The 17,899-nt window shown below is 45.7% G+C and overlaps 1 protein-coding gene across 7 annotated transcripts in view; it reads left to right on the forward strand.

Annotated features, from left to right (window-relative positions):
* The window catches only part of LOC132103388 (ras/Rap GTPase-activating protein SynGAP-like), a 138,271-nt gene that overhangs the window by 34,882 nt on the left and 85,490 nt on the right, over positions 1-17,899 (forward strand). For all 7 annotated transcript variants that reach the window (XM_059508456.1, XM_059508463.1, XM_059508462.1 and 4 more), the window contains exon 3: positions 369-474. In XM_059508456.1, the coding sequence (XP_059364439.1) occupies positions 369-474 (106 nt within the window). The remainder of the gene's footprint in view (positions 1-368; positions 475-17,899) is intronic.

Below are 17,899 nucleotides of genomic sequence, written 5' to 3' on the forward strand. Positions count from 1 at the left end.
CAGGAGAGACACCCACGCCACTAAACAAGCCCTGTGCAATTTGAAGGCAAACCTGTGCTGAGATGCTTTCCTCCATCTGCTTGCAGACACAGAGATGAATGAGCGCTCGCCTGTGTTAAGAAGAATTCTCGTGAGATGAAGCCCCATACCGAGGCTTAAATAAACACATTACACACACAAGTTTGCAATTATTTTCTCCCTCCACTCCAAGCACACACGCCATTGCTTTATTATTTCAAGGACTCTCATCTCAGTGGGACTTGCTGTTTTAATAGCAGAGGTTTCCGACAGGTTTAGGGCAGAGCCCTGCAGCTTGCCGTATTGACCCCATGCTCTTTGCACTGACCTTTATCTCTGCTCTCCCGCAGGTTCACCCTTTGTTGATGCGCGAGCAGCGCTCGGAGTCGCACAGAAACAAGCTGCTGCGACGGACGGTCAGCGTGCCTGTGGAGGGGAGGCACCATCCTGAAATGGGTGAGTTACACACGTGCCATCCTGCTGCTTCTGTGGCATCACTGTGAACATCCTTTTGAGGGTTAATATTATATAAAAATGATCAATGGATTCTTTAAGATAAGACACACTAGATGAACAGGGTAAATATATATATATATATATATATATATATATATGTGTGTGTGTGTTTGTGTGTGTGTGTGTGTGTGGGTGATTTCTTTTTTGCTTTCCATATCACCATAATTCCTCAGATGATTGATTAGATTAAGAATTGCAAACTTTTTTTGTATTGCACAATGTTGTTTAACAATGGAATAGAGATATTGCCTAATTAAATATGAACTTATTTGCATATGATTGCAAATCAGAAATCTGAACATTGGATAAAGTTCAAAATTCAAAGTCAAAGGTTTTTACAGAGGAAAAATTTTGGAAATCTCTTTTTATCACTCTATAAATCAGACAATTATACAAGGAATAATTCCTTTCTACCAAGGAATAAATAGTAATAAAGGTAATAAAACAGTTATTGTGAAGCTTCATTTCACAGTTCTGACTTTTTTCTTGCCATTCAGACTTTCCTTTTCACAATTTAGATTTTTTTAGTTTCTCAGAATTCTGAGTTTATATCCTAATTTAGATGTAGTTTCTCGTTATTCTGAGAATTATAACATGCAAACTCAGATTATTATGATTTTCTTTTGTGCATTTCTGACATTTTCATTGAATTCCGAGTTTACACCTTGCAAATATATATACACATATATATATACTGTATATATATATATTTTTTTTTTCAGCTACAGAAGAAGAAAAAAAAAAGCTAATTGCGAGTTTTTATCTCACAACTCTGACTTTTGCTCTGAATTGCAAGAAAAAAGGTCTGAATTGTGAGATATAAATAAAGTATGAATTGCAAAAATACTGTCACAATTACCATTTCACAAATTTTTTTTTTCAACTGCCAGAAAAATGTATTTAGGAATAAAATGTATAAAATCAGGTCGATGATATATGAACATACTCCTTTAATAAAACAGTTCAGAATATAGATAGGATTAAAACTGTAAAGTTTGGAGTATGTAAATGCTGCCTAAGTGAAAATTTCTCAGAGAGAACCCCCCACCCCCGAGAAACAGACTTAAAAGATACATATTATAATTGAAAGGTAAAGATGTAAAAAGATAATTATCTATAAAATAAACACTTAAAATGTACTTAAAATGTTTAGTATCACCAAAACTAACACTAGTCACAACATGTTATGAAAAGCAAAATAGCCTTTTTATTAAATATATAATTTATTTCAATTTTGGAGTCACCTCTCCATTATTTGGAAATTTTCGCTGAGCTAATTGCAAGGCTTTTTTGACATTGCCTACATACAAAAGGTGATGTACATCTAGCCAAAATAAGGCTTATAAAGCAGATTTATTTTGCTACCTACTGTTTGGGACGTCCTGCTTCCGCCCAGTCTGATGTGCTGACATCTCTAAAAAATAGTGCTTACACTTTGTTACCTTTAAAAGTAAAAGTTATTTATTGGCACCGATAGATGCATGAAGAACCTTTAACATCCATGCACAAAAGGTTCTTCAATGTAGCTAAGTAACAAAGAAAAACTAAGTTATTTTAAGAACTGTTTACTTATAGGTTCTTTGTGGAACCCAGGTTCTATCTATAGCATCACTGCAAAAAAACAAAAACAAACAAAACCATTTTTTGTAAGCTTTATTATTAAGAGTGTAGCATGTACTGTATCTGCACCTTGTGAATGTCTCATCCATGTGAGGTGTTGAACGTAGTGGCCCTCTGCTGATCACTCCAGACTTCTTTTGCAGTTTCCGTCACAACGATTTGGGATTCACATGGTTTCCGAGAAGCTGTCCCCAGCTATATGTTCTGATGAATGCTCTGAGTGACACAGGTGCTCTATACTGTACCACCATATGCTTTCCAGAACGACAGGCCTGGAGGAAGACGAAATATTGAATGGAATTGATCTCATGAGAATGACGTTAATTAGCTGACAAGGCCTGCTATTTGGGGGGTAATGTTCAGTGAAGTATAGATTCATTCTTCATAGCAGAATGACACAGTGACCTATTTTGAAGTGTCTCTTTCTCAGTGTTCTTCCTGCTTAGTTTGCACTATGTGGAGACATTCAGGATGATACTACTTAGCTCTGTTCCAAACCCCTCACTGTTTGATGTCTAAACACTGCAAACCGTTAAAATAACCAAAATCGTTATTTTAATTAGAGCTGTCATATTCTTTATGTCTAAATATATCTAAAAACACTTAAAACAAGATTTGTAAAAAAAAAATTCAAAATTTGACACATTTTAGTGAGCCAATCTGGCAAAAAATACATACAGGTCAAACGTTTTATAATAATTTACCATTTACAATTTAAAATAACTATTTAGAATTATTTCTGATGCATTATGTGACTCTGAATTTCAGCATTGCCATCGATGCCGGCATTTTTATTCCTTCAAAAATTTAATTCATTCCTTAAAAATGAAAAATAATTTTTTAAATTGTAATTTTGCATAAAATAATTACAGCCTTGGTCAGCATGGAAAACGTATTTTAAAATTCATATAGATTTTTTTATATATTTTCAAGGACGATTAGGTTGATTTTTACTTATAAAAACCAAAACAGATTAAGACTTTTTTGTAGTGCAACAGATAATGACATGATAATCTTTTTGTAGTGCAACAGATAATGACATGATAATCTAATTAAAAAAACCTCAATAATAAAATACATAGCACACACTAACAGTAAAACAGTCAAATTGCTATAATATCATACATAAAACAGTATCATACATTTTATTTATTTATTTATTTATTATTTTTATTTAAACAATTTTATATAGATTTTTGATTATTTAAATTTATATTTACCCTGACTTTTTTGCCCTAAAATTCTATCAAGTGCCAGACCGTTCTCATCCCAAGGCGTCATATACTGACCCTTTTGACATTTCGTCAACATCCTACGCACATGGCACCCTCTAGCGTCAATATTAGAAGCAGATAAAAATGGGCCAGAAGGCGCCTCCTAGCGGTCTAACCCTAACCCTAACCCTAACCTTAACCCATAATCTGTGTCTCATATTGACGCTAGAGGGTGCCATATGCGTAGGATGTTGACGAAATGTCAAGAGGGTCAGTATATGACGCCTTGGGATGAGAATGCGTTACAAGTGCGTAGGTTTAGAAAAAGGTCAAATTTTAGACCAGGTCTGTTTGTTTACTCTCCAGAGAGTTAAACTTTATAACTGTCATTTACTATAACAGTGTTGGTATTTGGTGCTCTGCTGCCTAATACACCTTATACCCTAGTGACACAAAACAAAATTGCATATAAAATTTCACCTTAAAGGAACACTCCACTTTTTTTCAAAATTTTGCAACTCCCTCCCATTTTCGAATCCATTCAGCCGATCTCCGGGTCTGGTGGTAGCACTTTTAGCTTAGCTTAGCATAGATAATTGAATCTGATTAGACTGTTAGCTCCTTGTACCATTGGTGCAGCAGGCGCAATGATATTACGCAGCACTTGAAAATAGTCCTAGCTAGGTTACTTCCAATAAGCCTATTTTCAGGCACTGCATAATATCATTGCGCCTGCTGCACCCATGGTACAGCAGCAAACCTCCTTGATTATCATGCCGGAATGAAAGTATAGTTCCTAGCCTAGAAAATCAAAACTTTTCATTTTCCGTCGGTTTTAGTACACAATGTAACTACAGAAGAGTCAAGTTTTAAATAAGAAAAATATAGAAACTCTTTGGTCATTTTTGAGCGAGATGCTAACGGTCTAATCAGATTCAATGATCTATGCTTAGCTAAGCTAAAAGTTCTACCGCCAGACCTGGAGATCGGCAAAATGGATTCGAAAACGAGAAACTCGCCTGTTTAACTCTACGGGAGTTGGAAAATGAGCCTAGTTTTTCACAAAAAAAAAGAAAAGAAAAGTGGAGTGTTCCTTTAAGCAATCAGATAACCCTACCCCCATTCACACTGTTAGTTCAGCCCGACATTGATATATCAAAACATCCAAACAAACAGAGCAAAGTTTGGGTGTACTTGGGTAAACTCATGGTTTACCTATAATCGTTCCTGCACATTAAAAATGATATGCAAAGTGATTTAACATCAAAAATGAACACAAGAAGGATTTGTCTTTAAGCAACTCATACACTCAGAATTTATTAGCTAAGATGACCTCAAACAAATGAAATGAAAGAAAATTCAGACAGCGTCAGTCCGTGTGGCTGGAGTTATATCTTTTAAATTAGCACATGCTCAATGATGCAGTATATTTGTTGTTGTTGTTTTGTGTGTGTGTGTTTCCTTGGGCGTCAGAATTAATTGAAGACTAAGTAATAAATAAGCACTTAAACCTTTAGTTTAATTTTGGTTGTGTTAATTGCAATTTGCATTTGTAAGCAAATCACCACTGTTGTGGCGGTTCTTTGTGTGGCGAAATCCTATAATGTTCAAATCCAGGGTATAAAATCACCTTCAAGGAGTTGTTTATTAGGAATAGTTCACCCAAAAATGTAAATTTGATGACAATGTATTCACCCTCATGCCATCTAGTTGACTTTTTTCTTCATCAAAACATATTTTTAGTCCTCTGCAGTCCAAACAGCGGATAAAAACATTACAATAATCCACAAGTAATCCACCTGTGTCCACTCCAGTTCATCGATTAATGTTTTGTGAAGTGAAAAGCTGCATTTGTAATAAACAAATCTACATTCAAATGTTGCTACTGGTTAAAATCCTCGAAACATAATATAATTTTTGCCTCCGAAAAAGAAGTCTTGTCTGAATCAGGAAAGAAATATGCACAGATTTTGTGTATTTTGATGTGAAAGGATAACAGAGGATGGAGTTTTTCACTGGAGGAAGTGTTATTATGAATTATATGGATTGCAATTTTGGCCAGAAGTGATGGTTTAAAGTAAAAGTGCCTTAAGGATGGATTTGCTTATACAAATACACAGGTTTTCACTTCGCAGGATATTAATTGATGGACTGGAGTGGTGTGGATTAGTTATGGATTACTGTGATGTTTTTATCAGCTGTCTGGACTCTCGTTCTGACGGCACCCATTCACTGCAGAGGATCCATTGGTGAGCAAGTGATATAATGTTAAAATTCTCCAACTTGGGGTGAGATGTCAAAATAGACATTGCACCAGGTTATCCAAAATGCCATTGGTTCTTTATTTATGATCAGTTCTTCACACAAATCGTATTCGGTTACTAACGTAACCTCGGTTCCCTTTCAAGGGAACTTCGAACTGCGTCCTCTGAGGGGACACTATGGGGAACACCTCGTCGTGACCCGTGTCTGAAGCATACTTTGAAAAACGCCAACGTGTTGGCCGGCGACAGCCTCTGACGTCACTACCAGCGCGACTATAAATACGCGCCCGTAGGACCCGTCACTATCTTCTTCGTCTTCAGTTGACTGTTTTGTTTGAAGCGTGCATCTGGGAAACGACCAAAACGGTAAGAGCGATCTATTACTGTTTTCATCATGGCTTCCACTAGCAAGGCGTTTAGACAGTGTGTGCATCCGTGTCAGCGTTATCTGACACCCGATGACACGCACACTCTTTGCGTCTCTTGTTTGGGCGAAGAGCACGCGCGCGATGTCCTTGAGGGGGCGGTCTGCGTGCACTGCGAGCGTTTCTCTCTGAGAGAGCTCCACTCTCGTTTGTCTCTCTTTTCGAGGAAAGAGGGACAGCCATCTGGATCCCGCGGCTCAGGTCCCGCCGTTGCCGAGGCACGGAGGAGAATGAGCTCGTGGGGATCACAAATGGATCTCGCTGAGGAGTGTAGAGAGGGACCTTCCTTTTCACACTCTCTGGCGGCGAACGAGAGCGAACTTCGGGAGGCAGATGTGGTATCATTAACCCATTCTGACACTGAAGTTAGTGCTCTGCTGGGTTCTACCCAGGAAGAGCAGGAGATGTCTGAGAGTGGTGAAGAAGCTGAGGCTGAGCCTTCTCAATCCTCCTGTCCCGCGTATGAGGAGCTGTTAGAGGTTATGGATCGCGCCACGGCAAAATTAGATTTGCCATGGAAGCGTGCCAGCAAGGTGGCGCCACGAGGTCGCCTTGCTGAGCGGTACTTGTCTGACCATAGCCCTCCAGCCCAGGTGAGCCTTCCATTCTTGCCTGACTTGCATGCAGAAGTCGAAAAGGAATGGAAGAGGCCGTTTTCCTCTCGCATCCACCGGTTTCAGCATACGAGCTATGCTAATATCGAGGGCTTGCATGAGAACGGCTATGAGAGGATGCCCCCTGTAGAAGAGACGCTGGCTTGCTATCTCTCTGTGGGGCAAACATCCTCTCTTAAATCTCCCGCTTTGCCATCTAAGCCCCTCCAAGATACATCCCGCTTAAATGGCAGGTCATACGCGGCAGCCGGTCAGGCTGTGGCTTCACTGCACACGATGGCGGTGCTCCAGGCCTACCAGGCTGACCTGCTGAAGGACCTGGATACAGGTGAGGGCCTTTCACCTGACCAGGTAGCCGAGCTGCGCCGCACCACAGACCTCTCTCTCCGAGCTACCAAGCAGGCCGCCTCCGCCATGGGCAGGTCTATGGCGGCCATGGTGGTGACGGAGAGACATCTATGGGTGAACCTGGCTGACATCGGGAAGGAAGAAAGGGGGTTTCTTCTCGATGCTCCGGTCTCGCCTTCTGAGCTTTTTGGTACCTCCATCGAGATGGTGGTCGGGAAGTTCAGGGAGGCAAGGGCGCGCTCAGCGGCCTTTAAATCCTTCATTCCACGAAGGTCCAGGTCCGAGCCCGAGCAACTCAGGGGTCCTGGCTCATCTCGATCTGAGGGTCGTAGAGGGGCGCAGAAGGCTAGTGTTGCGGCTCGCGCTCCTCCCCCGCCTAAGGGCAGGGGCAAGAGGAACCGCGGGTCACGGAGCGGTAAGCAGGGTCTGAGGGACGTGATTCGGACGAGGCAGCGTCCTCGCCCGGGTCAGAGCGGTAGTATGACCTAGTAGCTCCGGATGTTTTTAACCTCTGTTTTTAACCTCTGTTTTTTGTCCTCCCCTGCCTAATTCCCCTGTAGCCACCAGCTTCCACCTGATCGAGGTTAGGTGGACGGTCTCTCACATAACAGTCTCCTTCTGGACCTATGATGTTTTGGTTGGTTCTATGTTCATAGCAACCGCCTTACTGACGGTCTGGACCAGAAGGGGGCGCCCCGCAGCGGGACTCCAGTACAGGAGGGTGGGTGAGTAGGTAACCCTTGCTCTACCTGTTTATGGACGTTATGTTGCTGGTGGTTATATGTCTACTAACAATCTCTGTGAGTTTCCTTACAGTAGCTAGGTGGCCAAAGAATTGGCACAGCACTGCAGGGAATTCCATAGATGTCCGGCTAGAGGACGCAGTGTCTCGTTCCCTCTCAGGGAACCATGGTTACATTCGTAACCTGAGACGTTCCCTTTCAAGGGAACTTCGAACTGCGTCCTCTGAGGGGCCGCCTGGCGAGGTGATGCTCCCCTCGCCTAGAAAAGAGGGTTGGAGCTCACCGCTCCCGTGCGATCCAGCGCCTCTGCGATGCTTGGGAACCTCTCTGTACACACGCTTGCCTGTGTACTTTCTCAAAGCCACATAAGTGGTAAGTGTGCACGCAAGACTCTGCGCACTTTCTGAAATCCACATAAAGTGGTAAGTGTGCACGCAAGACTCTGCGCACTTTCTAAAATCCTGTATGGTAAGGGTTACGCGCTCCGCTTCGTTCCCTTTCTTGGGATGATTCGCCCCCGGTGTTCCTTGGGCTTCATCCAACCAGTGTGTATTTGTTATGCACCTCAAGCATCGCTTCCCTCAACATGAGGGGCTGGGTGGTCTCCCTGGAGATTTGGCTCCCACATACTGTGCGTCTCCACTAAATAGCATATTGTGGTTTTCAGATAGTAGGCTTCACCAGGTCTCTCTGAAGGTGAGCTCCCACGTTCGGTGGTCGCCAGGTAGTAGGCCTCACCAGGCCTCCCTGGAGATTTAGCTCCCACATACTATGCGTTTCCACGGAATAGCATGTTGTGGCTTTTTTCAGATAGTAGGCTTCACCAGGTCTCTCTGAAGACGAGCTCCCACATACTGTGGTTGCCAGGTAGTAGGCCTCACCAGGCCTCCCTGGAGATTTAGCTCCCACATATTGTGCGTTCCACTAAATAGCACATTGTGGTTTTCAGATAGTAGGCTTCATCAGGTCTCTCTGAAGACGAGCTCCCACATACTGTGGTTGCCAGGTGGTAGGCCTCACCAGGCCTCCCTGGAGATTTAGCTCCCACATATTGTGCGTTCCACTAAATAGCACATTGTGGTTTTCAGATAGTAGGCTTCATCAGGTCTCTCTGAAGACGAGCTCCCACATACTGTGGTTGCCAGGTGGTAGGCCTCACCAGGCCTCCCTGGAGATTTAGCTCCCACATACTGTGCGTTTCATAAAGAAAATACGAGCTCCCGCGATTTGTGGTTGTCAGGTGGTAGGCCTCACCAAGCCTCCCTGGAGTTGAGTTCCATATTGCTTTCAGTTTCCACTGAGGTGGTTATCTGGTAACAGATAGTAAGTCTCTCTAGGCCTCTCTGTAGATGAACTCCCACATATTGTGGTTATCAGGTAGCAGGCTTCACAGGCCTCTCTGAATGTGAGCTCCCACATACTGTGGTTGTCAGGTAACCTTTCAGTACACACGCTTGCCTGTGTACTTTCTCAAATCCACATAAAGTGGTAAGTGTGCACGCAAGACTCTGCGCACTTTCTGAAATCCACGTAAAGTGGTAAGTGTGCACGCAAGACTCTGCGCACTTTCTAAAATCCTGTATGGTAAGGGTTACGCGCTCCACTTCGTTCCCTTTCTCGGGATGATTCGCCCCGGTGTTCCTTGGGCTTCATCCAACCGGTGTGTACTTATTGTACACCCCAAGCCCCCTCAACTTGGGGGGGCTGTGTGGGCAATTCTCGGGTAGTTCAGCAGCACCCCCCTTTTCTGAAAGGGTCACCTATGAGCATGCTGCTCGGAGCTCGGAGTCTTCCTCTCTTGGGAGACTGATTCCCGGTTCTTCAGAGCGCTCCAGTACCACATACTGTTTGAGACGCTCTGTGAGAGCAGGCATCCTGCTGAGGCAGGGGCTGAGGCCTCCAATTGCTCTGCTCCCGGGCCATTCTTCTACGAGCTGCTCTGACAGAGTCCCACGAGAACCCCTCCTTAGAACAGTATTTTAAATCCATGTTATGGTAAGTGTGCACGGGAGTCTTTGCGCACTTTCTAAAATCCACATTGTGGTAAGTTCGCACGCTAGTCTCTGCGTTCTTTCTAAAATCCCTAGATGGTAAGGGCTTCGCGCTGCTGCTTCGTGCCCTTTTCTTGAGTTGGTTTAAGCCCCGTTCATCTTGGGCACCACTCCACCTAGGTATCCTCGGATACCTATCTAGAACAGGGCGCCGCTACTAGAGTGCTGTAGGGACAGCCCTTTCGGCAGGTTTTTGCGAAAGCTAGCAGTAGCCCCTGTGTGACAGGCAAAGACTTGGTAGAGGAAAGTGCCAGGCTCTTAGCCGTATCCCTTTAAAGGAATCTCCGTGATTCCAAGCCTTTAGCTCTACCCCGGGCCAAGGCCCTACAGGATAAGTTGGGTATATAGCTTAGGCCTTTGGCCGTAAGGGATAATGTCATAAGGCAGCCGTCAGACCGTCCCAGGGGCGACTCCCGGTGAAGAGAAAAGCGGTAGAGTTGGTACTTAGTGTTTGCCATGATTCTGGTCTGCACTCCCCTCAGCATGGCGGCGTGGGTATACTGTTCCCCATAGTGTCCCCTCAGAGGACGCAGTTCGAAGTTCCCTTGAAAGGGAACGTCTCAGGTTACGAATGTAACCATGGTTCCCTGAGAGGGAACGAGACACTGCGTCCTCTAGCTCCCTGCCATGCTTCGGACGCAAGCTTCACGAAGAAGATAGTGACGGGTCCTACGGGCGCGTATTTATAGTCGCGCTGGTAGTGACGTCAGAGGCTGTCGCCGGCCAACACGTTGGCGTTTTTCAAAGTATGCTTCAGACACGGGTCACGACGAGGTGTTCCCCATAGTGTCCCCTCAGAGGACGCAGTGTCTCGTTCCCTCTCAGGGAACCATGGTTACATTCGTAACCTGAGACGTTCTCTCTAGAAGAGGGAACGAGTACTGCGTCTTAGCTAAGACGCTATGGGAAAAGTCTCTTTTCACGAAATACTGAGGCAAAAAATTATCCTTAATTTTGAATTTTTGTAAAGCACATTTGCAGCAGTACACAGCCATAGGCGAGACGGCTCACTCGCTCATTGGCTGCTCTGCGGCAAGTGCACAGCCTATCGAGTGCAGGCTCTTCTAGAGAGAACCGAGGTTACGTTAGTAACCGAGTTCTCTCGTACTGCGTCTTAGCTAAGACGCTACGGGAACCCCATGTAAAACGCTGTGCGCGCAGGGATCACACACAAATAAACCTGAAGCAACGCCCAGGATTTACAGTGCACAGTCACCCGAGGCACTCACAGAGAGCCCAGGACAGGAGAGGAGAGGGGGGAGCTCTCCGTCCCATATCTAGCAGCACCCGTAGATGCGGCAATACAATAATCACACAGTCGAGGCAAGGCCTGACCAATGTGGCAATGCGGGTCTTACGCAATACTGCCCATATAACAGTCGGCAGCGCATAACGCTCACGAACTCAGAATTCCCATCAGGGCCCTGATTCGGCTATACCGACAGCAGCCTTGCTTGCAAGGCGGGAACCTCCAGGTTATAGAACCTGATAAATGTAGACGGCGAGGCCCAACCTGCCGCCATACATATATCCTGCAAGGAGATCCCAGTAGACCACGCCCACGACGAGGCGACACCCCTCGTGGAGTGTGCTCTGACGCCCAACGGCACTGAAGGCCCCTGGAAGCGTAAGCCAATGCTATGGGCGTCAACTATCCATCTGGATAGAGTCTGTCTCGAAACAGCCATTCCCTTGGAACATCCACTGAACGAGACAAACAGCTGCTCAGTCTGTCGAAAGACAGCGGAGCGAGACACATAAGTTCTTAAAACCCTAACAGGGCAAAGAAGACTCGAGTCTCCATCCTCTCCTGACACCGACAGGGCAGACAGGGCAATAACCTGAGCCCGAGACAGCGTGTTGAGGGACTTTGGCACATAACCGTGCCTAGGTTTGAGTATGACCCTTGAGTCATTAGGCCCAAACTCCAAGCCCGACTGGCTCACCGAGAGCGCGTGCAGGTCACCCACACGCTTCACTGAAGCGAGAGCCAACAAGAATACCGTCTTGAACGACAGATGCTGGAGGCTAATCGATTGGATAGGCTCAAAAGGGGGACCCTTCATGGCCTCCAAAAAAACCGCCGCGAGGTCCCATATAGGGACTGACGGAGGTCTGGGCGGATTCAGCCTCCTAGCTCCTCTAAGGAAGCGGATGACCAAATCGTTCCTTCCTATTGACTGACCGAGCGCTGTTTCAGAAAATGCTGTGATGGCCGCCACATAAACTTTGAGAGTGGATGGGGCTCTGCCCTTGTCCAACAGCTCCTGTAGGAAGAAGAGAACCTCCGTCACCTCACAACTAAGGGGTGAACATCCCCGAGCTGTGCACCAGCTGGAGAACACCGACCACTTCGAGGCATACAGACGTCGTGTCGACGGAGCTCTAGCCTGATTGATGGTATTTAGCACTCCCACTGCGAGATCAGCGGATAACCGTTGAGCGCCCACACATGGAGGGACCACAACTCTGGTTGAGGGTGCCAAATCGAACCCCTGGCCTGCGAGAGGAGGACCCTCCTCAACGGCACTGGCCACGGGGCGACATCTGCTAACTGCATCAAATCTGGGAACCATGGTTGGTTCTTCCAAAGAGGTGCTACAAGCAGTATTGAACATCTCGTTTCTCCCACCCGTTCTATCACCTGCGGAAGGAGGGAGACGGGAGGGAAAGCATAAAGCGGGCAGCACGGCCATTTCCGTGACAGTGCGCTTTCGTTCTTGGAAAAGAACGCAGGGCAGTGAGCGTTTTCATGGGACGCGAAGAGGTCCACCTCCGCCCTGCCAAATCTTTTCCAAAACAGCCGGACTGTTTGCGGGTGTAGAGACCATTCGCCCGTGGGAACATTGCCTCTGGACAGCCTGTCTGGACCCAGATTCTGCAGCCCAGGCACATGCACTGCCCTCAGCGAACGCACGTTGCGCTGAGCCCAAACCAGGAGGCGTTCTGCCAGCCTGTACAGGTTTCGGGACCCGAGACCGCCCTGGCGATTTATGTAGGACACCACAGACATGTTGTCCGAACGGACTAAGACGTGGTGGCCCTTGATTTGGGGACAAAAGCGCATCAGCGCGTTCTCCACTGCCAGCATTTCCAGACAGTTGATATGATGGAGCTTTTCCCGTTCTGACCACAGGCCAAAGGACGGTCTGGCCAAAGGACCTCGTAAACGTACGAGGAGCCACGGACAAGCCGAACGGCAGGACTGTAAACTGGTATGCCTGGCCCTCGAAGCCGAATCTCAAATATCGCCTGTGACTTGACGCTATCTGTATTAGAAAATACGCGTCCTTCAGATCTATTGACATGAACCAGCCCCCTCTGCAAATCTGCGCGAGGAGCTTCCTGGTCGTAAGCAATCTGAAAACTGCGTTTTATCAATGCCTTGTTCAGCTGTCTTAGATCCAGTATGGGCCTTTATAATGCCTAGCACCCAATCCGAAACCCCTGGAAGCGCTGACCATGCATCTGCATGAATGGCTAAGGGCTGGATGCGAAGCGCGCTCTGTTGACTGGGCAACGGCGGCGCTTGGGTGCGCTGCACCATGGGCGTTACGCCTGTGGCATTTGAGGCGGGGAGCGCGCTGATCACAGCGGGCAGATCGCTCGTCCTCGACCCCATCCCGGTGCTTAACCGATTGGGGGAGGGCTGAGCGGGTCCCGTGGGACTCGTGATGTCTGTGAGTAACTGTGGGCTGCAATGCACATTTACCATTTTCGACTCGCTGTCTGCCTGGGCATAGCGTACTTGCACGGGTTTCGTTTTTACAGAAACCACGCGCCGTGTGTGACATAGTGTATGTGGGCACTGAGGAATGGGCACGTTTACTATGTGGCGCGTGACCGATCTGAGTCGGTCTTATGTGCGCGAGCCCTGTGTGCAGGGCTGTGCTCACATGTGGAGATGGGCACTGAGGAGTGGGCATCGTCACTACATTTATAGCACCATCGGCCGTGGCCGGACGAACGTGCACGGGTTTCGTTTTTACAGAAACCACATGACGCGCGTGACACAGTGATTGTGGGCACTGAGGAGTGGGCACGTTTACTATGTAGTGCGCGCGATCGACTTGAGTGGCTTTTATGAGCGCGAGCCCTGTGTGAAGGGCTGTGCTTACATGTGGAGATGGGCACTGAGCAGTGGGCATCGTCACTACATTTATAGCACCATCGGCCGTGGCCGGACGAACGCGCACGGGTTTCGTTTTTACAGAAAACACATGACGCGTGTAACATAGTGATCGTGGGCACTGAGGAGTGGGCACGTTTACTATGTAGTGCGCGCGATCAACCTGAGTCGCTTTTATGGGCGCGAGCCCTGTGTGAAGGGCTGTGCTTACATGTGGAGATGGGCACTGAGCAGTGGGCATCGTCACTTCATTTATAGCACCATCAGCCGTGGCCGGGACACCAGAAATTACACCTTTTCGGGAAATATCTGGGTAGCCATGTTAACGGTCTCTGTGTGCAGGCAAGCGGGCAACTGTACAGGCTTGCGCATTGCAAAAGACGCTGAAACAGTCACAATTCCTGGAACTGAAACAGCGGCGCACTTGGGTGAGAGCTCGGCCACAGCGGAACTCGTACACCTGCGCTTCGATGAAGCAGCCATCGTGAGTAGTGCAGACGCAGCGTCATGCAGCAGGCTTTAGATGGCAACACCGCTTTCGTCCGCCGTCCAGCAGAGGGCGGACAAAGGTGCGTCGCTATCGCCTGTTCCACCGGCGGAAGTGACTGGTAGTTCCTGTTTTTAGCATCATCCAGTGTGGAGAATGCTAGTGAGACAGACGAACGAGTTTGCGCTGAATATGGAGCGTTCCAAGCCTTTGCCACCTCTTCGTGAAGCACAGGAAGAAATGAGGCGGGCTTTGAGAAGTACGCTCATCCGAAAGGAAAATACCATCCAGCCGGGAACGAGAGGGGGGCGCTCGGGGCACTCGCCCCGGCTCCTTCTCGATGTCAGCTCGTCTGCTGGGCTTCTGAGCAGAAGGCGCGAGATCCTCGGAGCTCGCCCAGCCCTCACTGTCCGAAGCTAGCAGAGAGCGCGTGTCCTCTTCCCCCGACGCGGCCCTGAGATCGACTTCCTCGGACGACGCGGCGGCAAACAGCGGGCGCTGCCCATCGGGAAGCGATGTAGGGGAGGCCGGTGAAGCTGGCGAACCGGCGAGCTCGGTTGAGCTGAAGACGGTTACAGAATCCGCTGGAAGCGGCGCTTTTACGGCTCCTCAGCGCAGCGGAGAATGCAGGCTCAGAGAAAAAGGCCAGGCGAGTCCTCAGAGTCACCATGGCAACAGCTCGCAGTGAGGGCATCCGCCGTCAGCGAGCGCGAGCACTGCATGATCTTCACCCAGGCAGGAGACACAGATGACGTACCGGTTTCCCTCGCTGAGTGGGGCTCTGACGAGCCGCAGGAAGGCATCTTAAAAAAGACGCAAGCTCTTTTACGAGTGTGTGTCGCAGGGCGAACACACACACACGCATAAAGAACAGCTGGATATAACAGAATTGAAAGGATATAGGCGCCGGACAGTGCAGCAGGAACGGCAGTGGAAGGCGGCGAAGGCCAGCAGCTTCAGAATGGCTCGTCCCGCTGATATGCCTCTCAGACGGCGCTTGCTTCCTCCGTGATCCAGCGATGCGTGAGCTTCGCTGAAGAGATGAAAAATCAGGTGAGTCAGCCTTTTCGAGCTCCTTTTATAAGGTTGGGCCACACCCGTTTCGGCGGGAAGTGGAGTGAAGGGCGCGAATCGCCCTTATTGGTCTGATATGGCATCAGCCTGCGCTCGATAGGCTGTGCACTTGCCGCAGAGCAGCCAATGAGCGAGCGAGCCGTCTCGCCTATGGCTGTGTACTGCTGCAAATGCGCTTTACAAAAATTCAAAATTAAGGATAATTTTTTGCTTCAGTATTTCATGAAAAGAGACTTTTCCCGTAGCGTCTTAGCTAAGACGCAGTACGAGAGAACTCTCGTAAGAGAACTGCTCTATGACTTCATACGACTTTTATTGACAACTTGTGTGGTGCTTTTACTGTATTTTCTTTGGTGATCTAAATCCCTATTCACTTTAATTGTGTTGTAAATGCAGCTTGGTCTTTTTTCAACAGCCAAGAAGAATATAATACAGCTTTGGAACCACTTGAGGATGAGTAAATGATGACAAAATGTTCATTTTCGGCCTTAAATAAATAATCCTGTTAATAGCAATAGTTAAATTAAATTTCATAGCACATACTGTTAGAAATTACATCTTGACAAAAACCCAACTTGACAATGGCTCTGGCTATTATTATGAAAATAGTTCCAGGCTAAATGAATAACTGTGATGTGGCAAGATATATAGTCACATGAGAAAATGAGTTCACATTAATGAATAAAATTCCCTTTATTTGGGCAGAGCATATTGCTCTGAGCTAACTAACAGCGTGTGACTGGGCAAAGATTTTGAAATGAAGCATTCGTTAGTGGATTATGCAGATGTCTTCCTCAGCGTTCACTAAAGGAATATGCTTTTAAAGGAATCGTTACCAACAAATGACAGTTGTGTCATTATTTACTCACCCTCATGTTGTTTCTCGAACCTGTATGCTGTAATTATGAAGAATCTACAGAGATTTATTTTTATTTTTTTCTGTACAACAATGTGGAATACAGCTATCAAGCTCTGAAAGGACAAAAAAGTACCAAGTACACCAAAGTACAAGTTTGTACACTATGTTGAGAGTCTTATGAAAATCATATAATAGCTTGAAGACTATTTATAAAATATTTAAGATGAGCATGTTAAAGCCTTAAAGTGTAAGATTGACATTCAGATTTAAAAAACAAAAACAAAAAACAAAATGCACAATGCATATTTTTTCTTCTAATAGCAGGTTTAACTAAGCATACTGTGCCAGTTCATACACTACAGTTCAGAAGTTTCAGGTCAGTAAGATTATTATTATTATTTTTTAATATATATATATATATATATATATATAAATTCATACTTTTATTTAGCATGGATGCATTAAATTCATTAAAAGTAACAATATATAATGTTACAAAATATTTCAAATAAATGCTTTTCTTCCAAACTTTCTATTCAAGGAATCGTGAAAAAAAAGGTTTCCACAATAATATTAATCAACACAACTGATTTCAACACTGATAATAAACAATGTTTTTATTTATGATTTCTGAAGGATCATGTGACACTGAAGACTTGAGTAATGATGCTGAAAATTCAGCTTTGCTTCACAGGAATAAAATGCATTTGAAATGTATATTTAAATGCTAAACTGTTATTTTAATTAAGTGGCGTTTTTTTGTCTTCATTGCACTCCAAGTATGGATGTGTAATATTTAATATTCTTTGCTTGGGCTTTTTTCGGCAGGACAACATCATAACAAGTAGTGCTTGTTTTCTCTTTTTTTTATGGTGAGCTCAAAGCCATAACTTTATGCACTCAGAATTCTGAATTTAGTTAAAAACAAAGCTACAAAGTGCAATATCTGGTCAGAAACTTCTGCACTTACATTTTTTCCAGATTCATCCACTGATTGGCTTTCTGTCTCTCTTGCTGTTTCTAGCGAGACTTCATTTCATTTCCCAATGTTTCATTTAATGGAAACATTTCTTTGTACCTGCAGGATGCCAAAGGCGAGACTACACTTTAGTCAGGCCTGTTCTCTTTTGTTCACCCTTTCTTCCCTTGTTCCTCACACACATGTAACAATATGAATTATTGATTCAGAACATGGGCAGACTTTCCTCTGACACAATGAACATTGTGCTGTGTCTTTGCAATGTGCTCGTTGGTTTGTAATGCTCAATAAATGCTGTGCTCACCCATATCCCCTGTGGCAGAGGGTCCACCTCCTCATGTGCCTTCATGTCATGACGGAATGATTATATTTATGAGATGAGCGCACATGAACGCCACCAAAATGTCGTGTGGGATTTTTGTAAGCTTTGACTCTGCTGGGTTCAGTTGGAGAGTCATGTTGGAAGCAAATTGATGTGAATATGTTTGAATAGTTTGTGTGGATTTTATGATGAGGAATATTAATTATTTCTCTAATTTATTAGCTTTTTTTAGACAG

This window comes from Carassius carassius, chromosome 24, assembly GCF_963082965.1.
Source record: "Carassius carassius chromosome 24, fCarCar2.1, whole genome shotgun sequence".
NCBI classification, from domain to species: domain Eukaryota; kingdom Metazoa; phylum Chordata; class Actinopteri; order Cypriniformes; family Cyprinidae; genus Carassius; species Carassius carassius.